The sequence below is a fragment of the Rhinolophus sinicus genome, chromosome 12 (assembly GCF_057876585.1).
Source record: "Rhinolophus sinicus isolate RSI-liver-muscle chromosome 12, RSI-T2T, whole genome shotgun sequence".
Lineage (NCBI taxonomy): Eukaryota > Metazoa > Chordata > Mammalia > Chiroptera > Rhinolophidae > Rhinolophus > Rhinolophus sinicus.
The window spans coordinates 30123596-30139890 of NC_142512.1; the positions used below are offsets into that span (position 1 = coordinate 30123596).

At 37.8% G+C, this 16295-nt stretch overlaps 1 protein-coding gene across 2 annotated transcripts; it reads left to right on the forward strand.

The window, feature by feature from the left end:
- The first annotated feature begins 4109 nt into the window (after nt 1–4109).
- SRSF1 (serine and arginine rich splicing factor 1) lies at nt 4110–8203 on the forward strand. 2 transcript variants are annotated; one of them, XR_016022875.1, is made up of 5 exons: nt 4461–4785; nt 5197–5381; nt 5720–5892; nt 6093–6771; nt 7687–8203. XR_016022875.1 is itself a non-coding variant. In XM_088802132.1 (4 exons), exons 1-4 carry the CDS (start codon nt 4592–4594, stop codon nt 6285–6287), a joined length of 747 nt encoding a protein of 248 aa, XP_088658258.1. In that variant the 5' UTR covers nt 4110–4591; the 3' UTR covers nt 6288–8203. The 2 variants fall into 2 exon arrangements, 1 of the variants encoding a protein (XP_088658258.1); XM_088802132.1 differs by having other exon boundaries at nt 4110–4785; nt 6093–8203.
- Nucleotides 8204–16295: the final 8092 nt, after the last annotated feature.

A 16295-nucleotide genomic window follows, 5' to 3' on the forward strand; every position in this document is an offset into this window, starting at 1 on the left:
GACCATGTAGTCTATGTTGCAACTACTCAACTCTGCAAACAAATTTAGAAAAGTAATTCTGAGAGTTTTCAGCTAATCTAGGGTACGTTCTAAAACAATAAAGAGGATAAAAATACTCTCAAAATTTCAAATAAAGGTTTTTTATTGAAATTACTTCTAACGTATTTGGCATCAGTATTAACATGTAATACCACTATTACTACTAATAGCTAACATTTATATAGGACTCACTATAAGATTAAATTGCAAAAAAAAGGGGCAATATTTTTAGCAAATAAAGCATACCTGCCATATTTTTAATATAATTCCTTAAAGACCCATTTATTCACTCCAGTTAAGAAATGTGCAATATGGAGTTTCAATTTTTAAGAGAAAGAGCTAAGCAGGAAGAGGGAGAGAGAGAGTAATAATTAGGAAGAGGAAGACATGAAGACAATATACCTCTTTGTAATAGATCATTTTAAGAGCTATTTTCTGGCAAAATCATATCCTACTGTCATCAATAATGGAACAATACAGATGGAAAGAATTAGCCAAAAATAAAACTAGAACCAAAGAATGAGGGAGGCCAGTCCTAAAATAAGATTATCAAGAAAATATTATTAGTTGACTTATTTGAGCTTGAAAACTGGCCATCCTTACGATAGTGAAATGAAAAAACATCCTTGTACCCATTGTGTCTATCCACTGACAGCAACATGATGATGTTTCCATAGAAACAACATTCTGCTCATCTAACATCCCACCTTTTTCAAAGAGCAGTCAGTAAATCGTCAATATTTGTTTTAACAGAGAATTTACTGGTAATAAAGGGAGTTACAGCAGAAATCTGTCCTCAGCATAGTTTACTAGTGAAAATGAGATAAACATAAATTAAATAAAAAGACATATACTACTTCTTCCTTTTTCAAGAATATTTACAACTAAAACAAGTGGAACAATGGAATAGAGAATTATGCAAGTGAACTGTTCCTGGAGATAATTCCCGTACACAATATTCCCAATCTTTGTGTCTCTTTCTTTACCTAGTAAAAGTAAGTTATCCCCAAGGACAACAAGCATTGGCATTGACACACGAATATTAAAAACAGAATTTCCAGATTAAGGTAGCCATATTTCAGTGCAAATTACTCTAGCACACTCCCACCCCAGTAATGCCTTTAGAGGAATGGTACTACAGAGTGATTTTGCTACTTGTGGAGTTATTTTTCCCCCAGTCATTTTTAACAAGTTTTGAGTTATACTTTACATACTGTACAACTCACTCACTGTAAGTGCACACAATTCAATGATTTTTAATATACTTACAGAGTTGTGTAACTATCATCACAGGTATAGAGTTTTGAGTGTTCAGCAAATCACTGAAAAACTGGGTCTTCTGATTTCAACATTAACAGTAATTAACTTTTAGAATGTCTTTCTTTTCTATTTCCCCCTGCCCCCAAGTAATTATTTCCAGGGTAAAGTATAGCGGTAACACTAGCATATGCTTACTAAATTGGACTGAAAGCATTTAAAGAGTTTCTTTTTGAGGAAGTCACTTTTCAAAAACACTAACAGTGTTAAAAATAAAGCAGCTTCTGTGAATTAAGCTGGTAAAATCCATACTTAATAAATTAGCAATTGTGGGAGCAATCCATTAACTGCCTGTTAATGTATAACTGAGGAGTTTAGAAACACTCTAAATCTCTAATTAAGAGTAGGATGTAATCTCAGAAGGCAAAACTGCAAGTGGTTGTAATTCAGTCAGCAGAAATCTAATCAATTGCCTAGCACACTGTTTAGAGGAAGTTGAGTGAAGCTTAGCCTACAGAAAGAGAATTGCCAGTCTTACCCAGCTCTGTCCGGGAGCAAAGACACAAAATCCAAAGGGTATGAATTTTCCTGTCATTGAAGAGGTATATACTCTGTGTGGAGCAGGGATCATTTATCAGGTCTCACCATGATCTGAATGAAACATCTCTCAAAATGACTCACCTCATTTTGAGTTCTCATTTACTAAGCAACTGCCTGATTTGCTTTCCAGACCTGCCAAAACAGTTATCTTGATATGTACAATTTGAGCATACTAGTTATCAAAAATGAATCTGCCCCACCACCCAACAAATGAACAAATGGTTTGATTTATTTGCTTTCTTGTGGACTAAAATATGTTCATCAACTCTGGTACACTGATAATATCAAGATCACACCCTTAACTGTAATAATCGCCAAGCCAATGTCATCCTGGGAGACCTTGATAAACAGCCGTCCAGACTTTTCGTGCCACATCCTCATCATGGACCCCAGAACCTATAATTTGGTTCTATTCAAATACAATAAAAGATGCCAATAGAAAAACAAGAATGTCCTATTCACTCATATTAAAGTCTTCCTTGTGTTCTTCTTAATTAAACAAAATCATAAATGATTGCATTAAGTCAAACAGACAAGAATAAATCAAAGCAAATTCAGTTTTCTTATTTTTCTGGAATGAAAACGTCTTGAAATTAAACGCACCTAAGTTTAAATCACTTCAGTTATCACTGACTTAACATTTATCAACAGAAGATGAACATGAATAATTCTAAATTGATGGATAAAAGTTAGAACAGAAAGAAAATGTGCTCAGTAAGTAACTTGAATGAAAATAACGAATACATGAGATGACTGCAATTTTTAAAAAAATTTCTCATCTCTTCTGTTCCAAACCAACTAGGACAGTGCTGGAAACTGAATAAATGTTAAAAAAATAGTGTCCATTTTGGTCAGCTTCTTATTTTAACAATTATCAGGGGTGGCCGGTTAGCTTCGCTGGTTAGATCGTGGTGCTGATAACACCACGCCAAAGGCCGTTGACGCCGCAGAGCATGGTGGGACAGGCTCTAGGCTAGGTTTCACCAAATCCTTTCAAGGGTTCCATCCACGCATGAGCCACTGTGAGCTGCGCCTGCCTTTAAAAAAAAAATATTATCAAGTTGTTCTCTTTTTAATTAAAGTCTTGGTTTCAAAAAATATCATTGAAGGATGGTCAAAGGATGTCTTTCCCTCTAAAATTTTAGGAGGTTCTTTTCCCTTTTGGGACCTACAGCCCCCTTTAAGAATCTGATTAAAATTTCAGACCCTCTTTGCAGAAAAAAGTACATGCACATACATATACACATAATTTTAGAAACCCTCACAGACAGTTCAAGGACTACCAAACATTTGTAAAACACATTCAATCGACTTTTAGAACTAAGAAATAATGACTATCTCCTAAATGATCTATTTTTTTAATCTCAGACACTTTGGATTTAGAATAGCTGTACTTGTGCTCCTGACTTTACTGTGACTTCTGGGATGACCAGTCAAATTTGCAGTCCATCTCTAGGAACTCACCAGACTATTACTGTAGGCATTTTGTGTAGTAACCTTATCCATGACTTCGTCTTAACCCTCCCTCCTTATTTTCCCATTCTCCCTGATTTCATCCAGTTTTAATAATTTTTTATGGTATCTCTGCAAATTGCCTCACATCCCTGGGCAGAGGGATTGTTGCAAATAAATGCATAAGGTATTTTAGCATATGTATGACTGTAGGAGTGTTTTAAAATTTTGAATTCATTTACTAATATTTTAAAATCCCAACATTTCACATAAAAATTCAGATTTTAAATATCTCTGGGGGGAAAAAATGTAAAAAGTTCTTATCTCCCTGGGATAGCATGGAAGTAGGATCAGTCCGGAGCAGCAACTGTGGTCTCCAGTGATCACAATTTTCACATGTCCATTTTGCCCCTTTATATTACCTGAAAGGCCCGGTAATGAGTTCAAAAAAAGGATCGAACGAATCACCGCCACTAGCACAAGGAGTGTTGAATTGAGCTATACAAAGTTAAGTTTTAAACCAAAGGTGGACAGGTACTGACTGTAGAATATTTACTAAGGAATCTAAGCTGGTTCCCTAAATCAGACACTTGTCTAAGCCGGCCACAGCTCGTTCGCAGAAGGGGCAGGAAGACAAAGTCACGCCTTGGCTCCCGGACTACACGCACTCTCCGAGCGCCCCGTTTCCAGAGCAACTGCCTGGTCCCTCCCCCTTTGACTCCGCCCCCGGGAGTCTTTTCCCGCCAAAGGCCGTTGACGCCGCAGAGCATGGTGGGACAGGCTCTAGGCTAGGTTTCACCAAATCCTTTCAAGGGATCGAGTTGCTTTAAAGAGGTTCATTCCTGAGGAAACTGACTTTCTCTTAAGACTCAGAAGGGATCAATAACCCCTTTAACGAGGGCTCTGTATCTTTTTACCAAACGGCTGGTCATTCCATTAGCAAACGACTCCGCAAATCCGCAACGCGGGGAACTTTTTTTTTCCCTTTGCGCGGAGGGTAACGTCGCGCGTGCGTAAACGTACTTTCGCAGCACCCGTTACGCTCGTGCGCGTGCGTACTGAGATCAAATAGCTGCTTCCTCCCGCTTCTCTTCCTCCCTCCCCCCCATATCCGTGCGCCGAGCTGATAAAGGCGCCATTTTGGAGGGGCCGCGGGAGACGTGGTGTCGCTGCGGGCTCGCTCTGCCGTGCGCTAGGCTTGGTGGGAAGGCTTGTTCTCGAGTCCGCGCTTTTCGTCGCCGCCATGTCGGGAGGTGGTGTGATTCGTGGCCCAGCAGGGAACAACGACTGCCGCATCTACGTGGGTAACTTACCTCCAGATATCCGAACCAAGGACATTGAGGACGTGTTCTACAAGTACGGTGCTATCCGCGACATCGATCTCAAGAATCGCCGCGGAGGGCCGCCCTTCGCTTTCGTTGAGTTCGAGGACCCGCGGTGAGGCGGCCTGGGCCTTGCGGCCTTGTGGAATTAGGTTGGAGTAGTTGGGGAAAGCTCCACGGCCTTAATATAGAGCGTGGGAAGGTGGCTTTTAGGTTGTGGGCAAGACGATATCGCCCAGGCAGGAGTTGAATAAGTAGCTGAGTTGGTGTGGCTTTTCGGATGGCTGGGCCCCATGGACTTTCTCAGACCGACTTGGTCTCGTAGCGGGAAACTGAGGCGTTGAGGGCTGGTGTAGTCTGGAGCCTGGCGTGCTTCTGGGTGGGGGAGGGGCTTTTCCTATTATGCGGCGCATGTGGGCTCTTCCACACTGGGTGCGCATGTGCGGGGGGTCGCTGGTTCCCGGCCGAGTTAGCTGCCTCTCCGGGTCCTTTTTCTTACTCCTTTTTGCTTTCTGTGATCACGCAGAGACGCGGAAGACGCGGTGTATGGTCGCGACGGCTATGATTACGATGGATACCGTCTGCGGGTGGAGTTTCCCCGGAGCGGCCGTGGTACAGGCCGAGGCGGCGGCGGGGGTGGAGGTGGCGGGGCTCCCCGAGGCCGCTATGGCCCCCCATCAAGGCGATCTGAAAACAGAGTGGTTGTCTCTGGTGAGTTTACTGTTAATGTGGATTGATGAGAAGGGACAGAAACCACTTAACGTTTTCCCTGCGTGACCAATTTGACAAATGGAAGTTTTAAATTACTTTAGTTTCCTGTGTGAATTGAGGAAACAAGGGTTACTGCGATGGAGATTTATCAAATGAGGTGGCAGTGCCTAGAATATGAAGATCCTTACTTTGCAGATAATTTTGGAGTCCGGATTCCAGAATCTTAGCTATTTATCTAGGATCTTAAATGTAATCACGATTAAAATAATCTTCTAATGTAAATTGAGTTTAGTGAGAAATTTAGGATAATTGGTATTGGAAAAAAACCACTTTTTCAGGACTGCCTCCAAGTGGAAGCTGGCAGGATTTGAAGGATCACATGCGTGAAGCAGGTGATGTATGTTATGCTGATGTTTACCGAGATGGCACTGGTGTCGTGGAGTTTGTACGGAAAGAAGATATGACCTATGCAGTTCGAAAACTGGATAACACTAAGTTTAGATCTCATGAGGTAGGTTATACACTTATTCTTTTCTTTGGCCAGAATTGGATACAGTGGTCTTAACAGTGGAATTGAAAGGTAAGATTTCAGGCAAGGGTGCCCAAGTAAAGTGCCAGATTTCTGGTTTTAGCTACATTGTATTCATTCAGCATGCCTGAAGACAGATCAAAGCTTAGATCTTTCAATCGAAAGTTCTGTCTATTCAATAGGGAGAAACTGCCTACATCCGGGTTAAAGTTGATGGGCCCAGAAGTCCAAGTTATGGAAGATCTCGATCTCGAAGCCGTAGTCGTAGCAGAAGCCGTAGCAGAAGCAACAGCAGGAGTCGCAGTTACTCCCCAAGGAGAAGCAGAGGATCACCACGCTATTCTCCCCGTCATAGCAGATCTCGCTCTCGCACATAAGATGATTGGTGACACTTTTTGTAGAACCCATGTTGTATACAGTTTTCCTTTATTCAGTACAATCTTTTCATTTTTTAAGTCAAACTGTTTTGTTCAGAATGGGTTAAATTGTTGAATTGCATTCTTGTGTAATATCCCCTTGCTCCTAACATCTACATTCCCCTCATGTCTGATAAATTGTATTTTAAGTGATGTCATAGACAGGATTGTTTAAATTTAGTTAACTCTCCATGCTCTTCAGACTGTGATATTGTGTAAATGTCTATTCTGCTCTGGTTTGTGTGAACTGGGATATTGGGGGTGTTTGTGGTTCTTACCTGGGGAAGTTCTTATGTTTATCTTGCTTTTCATGTGTCTTTCTGTAGACATATCTGAAGAGATGGATTAAGAATGCTTTGGATTAAGGATTGTGGAGCACATTTCAATCATTTTAGGATTGTCAAAAGGAGGATTGAGGAGGATCAGATCAATAATGGAGGCAATGGTATGACTCCAAGTGCTATTGTCACAGATGAAATTGGCAGTATTGACCTTATACTAAAAGGCAAGGGTTAAAAATTATTATATGCATTTACCTTAAAACACTTGCAAACGTCTTATACAGTTATATTTAACTACAATTGCTTTGCCTATTAAACCTTGGCAATTGTGGCAAAATTACATTGCCCATTTTGTAACTATTTTGCTCCCTTCCCCCCTTTTTTTTTGTTTTAATAGGGACTAATGTGGGAAGAACTGGCTAATTTGTCACAGTACTTAGTTACAACTGTTAATGTGTGACCTGCTGTTGGTGTACATGTGGGTACAGGGTGTCTTTAATCCCAACCAGATAGAGTATAATATCAATACTGCTAAATCTGCATGTCCTCTGTGTGACTGATATAGCGTTGCTATTTCATTTTTTTAAGATAAAATGAAAGCAAATTACAGAATTCCAACATATTGGTGTAGATAATCTAGTTGGGAATACTTTTTAAGTCTCACCTCCCCCTTTAATACTCATAATTGACTCATGCTTAAAACACTTTGATTTACAAATTAAACTGCAGGTGGGAACATTAGATTTAGTTTAGACTTAGGTGGGTAGCAATATCAGTAAACTTTTCAACTACATAACTTTTTGCAACCACAAAACCTGTAATACGCTGTACAGTAACAAGTGTTGGCATTATCAGTTGAACTGTAAATATGAAATGCTTCTTCCAATTAGTCTCTATGATGATTAAGTTTCTAAAATTTATCTGAACACCATTCAGAAACTTGTTTTGGGGAATTTGATAGTTATTGATGTACATCTATTAAACTGATGACAGACATAACTCATCATTCCCCAGAAACCTTTTTTGATTACAGTATCTAACATTTTGCCTCCTCTTTTTTGGTTTTGCTGGTTATAAAGGTTTGGATTGGAGAGGGCTCACTGGATCCCAATCCTTGGAGCTGGATCATTGGATTCAAATCATAATGTGGATAGGATAGGGAGGATGAATTACAAGGATTCATGGAGCGGGATCAGATTACCAGGAACATAGGAGTGGATTCCTGCCCCAACCAAACCGCATTCGTGTGGATTTTTTTTTTTTTATTCAACTTAATTGGCTATTCCAAAGATTTTTTTTTTTTCTATTTTTGACGATTGGAGCCCTTAAGATGCACGATGGAATTGTATTTTGCATTTTTTGGTAAAAGGAGCAAAGCGAGGACCTGGAGATATACGCTGGAGCAATCTCCTTGGAAGGATTCAGCACGAGTAGATGGTAAACATTTAAAGGGGAAAGGGGGGGTTTGTTTAAAATAGTAAATCAGTAAGTCATTTCTAAATTTAAAGAAAACAAAATTGGAGTTAAAGAATAAGTAGGTTTCCAATTGGCTGTTGCCATTTTTCTTTGAAAAAATAAACATTTTTTTAAAAACTATGCATGGTTGTCCTTTTTCCTCTAAGATTTTAACGGGGTGACTGTCAGTTAATACTTTACATTGATGAGATTCTGATTCTTGTCTTTATGTGTTAGTAAATTAAAGGTTCTTGAAAGGTAATCTAAATGGTATTTACTTACCAACTCTTACTGTTAAATGTAAAAGTATTCAGGAGAAGATGAGAAAGGCAATTGTGATATGGCAAATGGGTTATCTGGAAGATAAAAAGTGATTAAAAAATTATAGAAGCTGCTTATTTTTGGTGGTTTATTTAGACAACATAGGCTTTTATGCAAAATTGAGTGATGGCTAGTAAGTGTTAACTTGGAGTTAGCCTTTCAGATTCTCAATGAAACTCAAAGAATTGGTAAGTATTAAATGTTTAAATTCACAGATTAGAACTCAACACAAATTATGTTTCCTTTTTGGAATGTGAATAGTGTACTAGGAAGGTGACTTATTTGGGTGGATTTATTGCTAATAAAAAGTGGGGCATTCTTTAGAATTTTGCCTCCTTAACCCTTCTCAATAACTATAAGTATAAGGTTATTATTCTGTATCCAAAACACATTAAAGCAATGATTGTAGCTTGTGATTTACTAGCTTTTATGTTTTTACTTGACAGTCCCTTGGTTTTAAATTTTTCAATTTGCTTGAATTGGAGGAAATTTTTACCTAAAATCCCTAATCATGAGATTTCTTGATAGCTAGTCACAACTATCAAACCACTCTTTTTTGCACCCAAAAGAACTAAATCTTCACATTTCCCCTGGGTGCTAATGACCATTTGGAAGCTGAATTTAAGACAGCTATTAAGGTGACATAATTTCAAACCTAGGAAAAACTGAAAGTAATCTTGGTGGAGGAATGGGCACCATTATTTATGTAAGTTCACCCAAAGAATATATTTAAATGAATCATGGAATGTCAGGAAGAAAAGGGACATTCAAAACTAAGATTCACTTTTAAGTAAAGTAATTGGTATAAAGGAAGTTTTTATGTAAATTCAAAATATATTCAAGAAGTGGGTTTACTAGTTAAAACTGAATTAAGTTGTTTCCCATTCAATACTAACTTTGGGTGCTTTCAGGATGGTACGGCTGTAGGCAAATTCTGTTTCGTGTGTAGGATGTTTCTTAAATCTATTTTTAAATGACTAATATTAGAAAGGTAAATGTGAGGTAGATTTCAGCAAGCTTGGGTTCATTTGTGTTCATTGAACGTTTTGGAAACGACCAAAATGATAATTACCTTCCCTGAAGGTTGAGTTACCTTTAAGCTAACTTGAGAGATGTGTTCTACTAAAAGTTTTAGTTCTAACCCCAGATTGAAATAAGATCAAAAACATTCTTTGGTATACTGGCTATTTGAAGATAAGAGAGGACTTAATGCGTGTTTGTGAAAGGTAGAGGGGCACAAGTTTTGCAGTTAAAACGAAGACAGCTGAAAGTTAGGGAGATGCAGACTATTGGCGGTTGTTTTTCTTCAGTTTTGAGATGGATCCTAAATCTCTACCTATATTGGCAACTCTTGGAAGTCACCCCTGTGGAACTAAATAAGCTGGGTTGAATTTTTTTCCTTGTTCTTATTTATCTGTAGAATATTATAGGGAACCTATAGTTTACTTTTAACCAAGGGAAAACAAGTCCAAGAGGCACTTATTTTTCATAATATCAGATTGAATAACCCATCTTGCTGTTCAGCCCACATTCTGGAAACAAGGTAAGAAACCCATTTTGTGATTCCTAAGTGTTTGGGATCTGAATTTTATTATGTTTAGTAATTTTCTTAAAATACTGTTTGGAATATGAACAGATTTCCCTTGTTTAAAATGTTTTTTTCCCTGAGTTTTATACTTGAATAATAAATTTCAAGTGCATATAGCACTCACTGTATGATTCTAGAATATCAGCTTAGTTTTGTCTTTGAAACATCTTGCTCGATAGAACTGGTATTTTGTCAAGTTTCTGTGAAGGTAAATTTATATGTGCGTTTTTGCTTTGTATATGAAGATGTAATGAAATTAAATACATTTTATGTATTTACCAGAAATAGTATAAAAAAAAAAAACACATTAGGTTGTGTTGTAACATAATTCTTTGGTTTAACAACCCTATTATGGCATGAAGAATGCAAAGGCAGAAAACTTGGTTCATAATCTCTTACCCAAAAAACTCAAGAAAACAAAGGTTTTGTTGAATTAATTGAATGTAAGACCTGACCAGAATTGATGCCTTCATTTTGCACTTACTGTGACTAAACTGTTGTCCAGCAGAAATATTGATGTTACATTACACAGTTGCCCCAGGCTTTGCTGAGTGTGTTATATTTTATGTAGGATCTATATACCGTTGTAAAGTGCAAACAACTGAATTTCAGCTACATCTGCCCCCAAGAGTTGAGAGTAAGGGATTGTAGAACTGTAATAGAATAGACAGGGCTAAAGCTTATGTGTAATTTTGGATGTGTGAGTGAACACAAACCTGTTAATGTGGATCCTTTTAATTGAAATGGAAGTTCCCCATCTTTTTAGGCTGAAGCAGCCACAAGAAAAAATAGTGTGACTCACATTTCTTTATATTCTGTTGCTATAGTGGACTCAAAACATTCATGCTTGCCATCCTAGTGTATACAGGGGAATTGTATTTTAGGGTGTTTTTTCAGTCCTTTAAAGGAACATTGATCATTCTGATCCTATAGGAAAAGCTGAGATTGGCATGAAGTAAAAAGATTATAAGGAAATACCTGTTCATTTTGTCTAGAGAACATAGTAATCCTGGCAAAAACTTACTTTAAATATAGACCCAAGAAGTTACAGTATACAGAGTGCTGAAAAAAATGTATAGATGTTTTAAGAAAAACAAAATTGTAATACATACTGATAACAAGGTGAATACAAGTCGTGTGTATACATTTTTTGGCTCCCCTCCCGATACTTAAATCACTTATTCCTGTGATTGATAAATTTAGGGGTGCTTCTTCCTAACTTTACCTTCAACCCTGAAGGCTGATTTTGTAGGGATCGAAGGATATTTTTCTGTTATAAAAATCACTTGGTGCTTGTGTAGTACACATAAAATATTGGGTTGGTGAGAAACTAATTGCAGTTTAAAGGGTTAAAAAGGCAAAATACTGCAATTACTTTTGCACCAACCTAACACATTGTCATGTGGAAGTTAAAGCAGAAATAACCTCAAACATTTACTAGGTTAGATTCTCAGGGAGAGAAGTCACTTGTGCCTTTGTGCCTTTGCATAGGTGGTTACCATTTAGGTAGGTATGCGAAACAGATGAAACATTTAGAAGTTTAGCAGACGCTATTTTGTCTTCATAAGTACAAAGGAATTAACCTTCAACCACCCAGTTACAAAGTGTCATATTAACTCCTGTCACTACGACTATCAACACATTGATAGGACTATCAGTATGTTGATAGTGTAAATTGAGAGCCTCCCTAGGATGCTATACTCCTCTTCCCCGAATATACTTTGAACAAAATGAAATTTGGAGGAGTGCCAAATATCTTAAGGTTTTTTTGTGTGTGTAATATTCCTTTCCCCTATTTGAGTAAATGCTAGTGAATCACTAAGCCACTAGAGGGAGCTATGATGCAAAATCAGGAAATTATCCCTACTGTAAAGGATCCATACAGCAAGGTGGAAAACAACTATCTAAATCCTGTATATCAGCTCCAAAGCTAGTTTTGTTTGTTTTTTGTTAAGTTTTCCTCCTGTAACTTGACCTCTGTCTTGTATCTGCTAGGCAAAATCCTTTCCCTTTTCAGCTTCTGGATCCATTTAGGTTTTGAATATGACCTAACCTCATGCATACTGAACTGCTTGCTATAAATCAGAAAAATATGTCTAGGTCATAGAAAATGCTGAAGATGGGAATCTGCTTGTTTTCTGCCTACCTTGTTAATCTCCAGGTATGGACTGAGACTGGGAGTGTAAGAATTGGGTGCAAGAGTAGATGTGCTGCAAAAGAAAAAGTTTTGGCATAACGGGTTGTATCCTACCAAAAAAATTTGCCATTTTTATGGTGTGAAGCAGTTTCTGGAGTGATCAATCTTATTTCTTGACATTACTAAGATTTTTAATTGTTAATGTGTCTTAACCTACTTTTTTGTCAGGTTGGCTATTTATAGTTTTCTAGGCCTTGCTTAAGTAGGCACAGTATCTTGTGATCAAAAAGTGCACAGTTCTCAACTTCTTGTTTACTTAGTGCCATTTTTTTAGGAGCTGAAAATTAATGGGGATTAGAATTGAAGCATTTGTCATTCATATCGCCCCCAACTTGATACTGCAAAAATGTAAAAGACATACAAACTTCAACTTGCCTCTTGCTTAAATTGTAAGAACAGTATTAAAGTTTTTTTAGGCCAATTTAGTCAAGAAAAAGTATGGGTGCATTTGCTGTAACCATCAATGTTAGAAACTTGTCTGCTCTGAAGAATAAGACACTAAAAGAGGACAAATAAGGCATTTTTCCAGGAGAGAAATAAGAATCAAGTTTACACAGTAGAGATTATCCTGCCTGCTAAACATTTTATGTGGCAAGTGAGACTGCAGTAGGTGGTTGCTGACTAGCAGCCTTGGTGATGCAGATTGCATTTAGACTGCCGAGTGCCCTAGATTGATGAAGCCTGTCCTTAATCTTAGAAGTGTTAGCTCTGATGTCTCCTTAGTTTAACTGGGTGGAGAGGCACCCTCAATCCAAAGTTGTACACAAGAAAATTCAGTTCTCTCTAAAAGAAAAAGGCTAAGCTTGGAGATGGTTCAAGTGCCAGAAGGCATAGTACCATGAATGGTACCCTGTGTTGCTGTGTATTAGAGGAGCATTTATGTATGTGTAAGTTGGGGATAAGCTTTCAGTTTATAGTAATTATTAAGACTTAATACTTAGGATTGGAATGCCACATCAGTCAAAAGACAACCTACAGCCTTTAAATAGAACTTGAAAGTCCTGGGCTCAATCCTTTCTACCTTTAAAATGGCATGCCTAGAAATTTGAGTTGCAACAGCTTTATAGTTAATGAATGCCAAACTGATAGAAGTCCATTGGTGTCCTCACCCCAATGCAAATTCCACCAGCCACTGTTGGCTAGAGGGATTTTTCTAAAGTGAAAAACATGTCACCCCCACAATTTGAAATAGTTTGGAGGATACACTCCTTACAAAGGCAGATGTGGCCCTTGGTAACCTGGCCCCTAGCCTACCTTTCTATCTCATCTCTAGCCTTTCCCCTGATATACTCCATATCCCAGGACTTGGCATTTTCCAGCATTTCTTGCATTTGGTCCTATTGTCTTCCTCCTGCAGTGTCTTCCATCTCTTCATTTAGAGAAGTGTAAGTTAGCGTGAGCAGTACCTCAAAAATCACCTCAAAACTTGACATCCATCAAACAGGATGACTTCCTTGTGTGTTGGCACAGAATGTATGTACCCCCAGTATAGCATATGTCACCTAGCTTGCTCGCTCTATCCATCTACCTCAACTTCATGAATTTATTTTCTAAGGAATCAAGACTGTGTCTGGCACATGACAAATACTTAGTTGAATAAGTACTATTGGTCCTTCCTCAGTGTTCCCACATAGAATTAATCCTGTATTTTAGAACTTATGCCATATTGCCTTGATATCAGTGAGTTGTACATGTATCTGTCTTTTCTAACAGATGATAACCTTTCTTCCTTCCCTTTCCTCCCAGGTATATAGCACAATGCTCTTGCACTGAGTAGACAATCATAAGATGAATTATTCAATTGCTTTGGAGGAGAAACCTAGAAAATTGAATTATTTATTTCCCTTTCTGAATATCTTAAATAACCAGTAAATATAGGTCTCAGTTTTTTTCTAAGTTGGGAAGCAATCCCTACTCAATTGATAATGTGTAGTAGAAGAAGCTAAATATTTGTATGTAACATTAAAACATTTTCCATTTTGTGACCTGGAGTGTTTCTAATTATTTTTGGAGACATTTTTCATTTTTTTGTTGTTACAAAATAAACCAAGAGCGACATCCACATCTTAAGACTAGATATGTAAAATGGTTATCAGTACAGCAAGCACACCACAACAAAGAAAACTAAAAGCTCCTTTGTCCTCTAAAACTGGGTTGTAAATTTGCAGCAAGGTGATATAGTCAAGTTCTATGACTTAATATAACCAGTTCTTAGCCACGATGCCTTTGTATCTATGGCGAGCTAGACTAGAGAGATTTGTTTTCTGGTCAAACAGTTCTTTAAAACCCTGTTTGGCTTTGTCCCCCAGCTCCGTTTGCCTTACCAGCATCCATGTGTGCACCCAAGTTTATTCAAGTGTTCTCGCCGGTCTCACACTACTCTACATCCTGGCCATCAAGTCTGATCTTCCTAAAAGATACCACTCCCCTAATATGAATCGATTATAGTCTCTCTTTCCAGTGTATCACTGTTCTCAATCACCTCTTCTGGTTGATTCTGGTAAATACTCTTTACCGACCATGCTTGTTTTTGTTTCCATGTATCTGCAGTCTTCAGACTTGGCAGTCACCCAGCAGCTTTAAGTCCTGATCACCCTCAAGTTAGACATTCCTGAAACCATAAAAAGCAAGCTGTTAAACCTACATAATAGCTCTTGGTGATGCATTTAGTCTTACAATTTATTACTGTAGAAGGTTTTGTGTTCATTTTTCTGACCCTATGGAATTTTTGTAATATTTGTATTTCCCAATGAGCCAAATACAATGGTGACAGTTTAATAAGTTGATTGAACGAGGTAGAAAAAACAGTACTCCTTAAAAGCAAAGCACTATAAAATAATGCAATGTACTGTGTAGAAGCCTGTTTCACAAACTATTGGTGAACCAGATGGATTGGAGAAAGTAATTTTAATACTAACATTGCGTTAAATTTCTCCTTAGATATGAAGCTAGGAAATACAAATTTACTTACTACTAGCCTAAGCCACGTATAATTGGAAAAGTAAATGCTGTTCCAAAAATCAGTCTTGCAAAGTCAGAAAGTTGTTTTGTTGCAAGCTGTGTACTCGTCTTTCCATACAGATCATCAAGAATTTATGCTATTGTCTCCTAAAAGAGTAGAGCAGTTCCCTGTCTTGCTGCTTCCTCCTGGGTTTCCTTTTTCCATCATTCTTAAGTTTGATTATTACAGAAAGAGCCTTAAATTACCTCTGAATTTTGTGATCCTGTCTCTGGATTCCTGCAGAATTCTCAGTGGGATTGAATTATTTTGGTTCATTTCTACTGAGTTATTCCATAAAAGGAAATATATATATATATATATATATATATATATATATATATATATATATATATGAATGAATGAAACCAGGTGGTATATTATTTCCCTGGTTTAGGAGAGTCAACATTACTCCAGGGCCCTGACCCTGGTCTTTAGGTTGATAGAGGATGAACTAGCTTAAGCAATTCTTTCAAAGCCAACAGATGGCAAATATTGAACACAACACCCAAATCCTATAAGCACCCCCATTTTTTTTGCCATTAAATATTCTTCCCCTTCACAATCAGTTACAGACGAGCATTCTTGGACTGCACGATATTTTGCTTTCTTCATGTTTGTCTAGTGTGACATAATGCATACATGTTGCCTATAAGCTGTTCTCTAGTTTCATGTATATATGTTTTATTTCCCCCAGCTACATGGTAAACTCAGCAAGACTGTGTTAATAACTTTTTGACACTTCTTTAAAGATGCCCAGTTATGCTAGTACACATACCTTAAATGTTTATGAATAAGTAAAGGCAAGTGTACCCCATTGCTTAGATCTGATAAGTAGTGTGGTTCTCCAATCAGATCGGGCTTATTCCCAGAGTAGTGACTTTGCTACCTCTTTATAATGGAAAATTTTGACGGGAAAATACAAGGACATAGGACAAATACTTTATTCTTACTGAAAGCAGCTAATTGTATCATGAAGTACTTGGATTCATTTTAATCCTTGAGTAGTTTAGCCTCACTTTGCAGTTTGAGGAAATAGCCTCGGAGATGTTAAAGTGACTGGCTCAGAACTTGAATCCATGTCTCCTGCTGGCAAGATCATATTTATTTTACTACTACATTGTTTTTA

Bases quoted from the DNA above. Each gene is read 5' to 3' on its own strand.
- SRSF1 (XM_088802132.1), top strand. From the start codon at position 4,592: ATGTCGGGAGGTGGTGTGATTCGTGGCCCAGCAGGGAACAACGACTGC. The intron at 4,786-5,196 runs GTGAGGCGGCCT...GTGATCACGCAG, and splicing joins GTTGAGTTCGAGGACCCGCG to AGACGCGGAAGACGCGGTGT. The intron at 5,893-6,092 runs GTAGGTTATACA...TCTATTCAATAG, and splicing joins CTAAGTTTAGATCTCATGAG to GGAGAAACTGCCTACATCCG.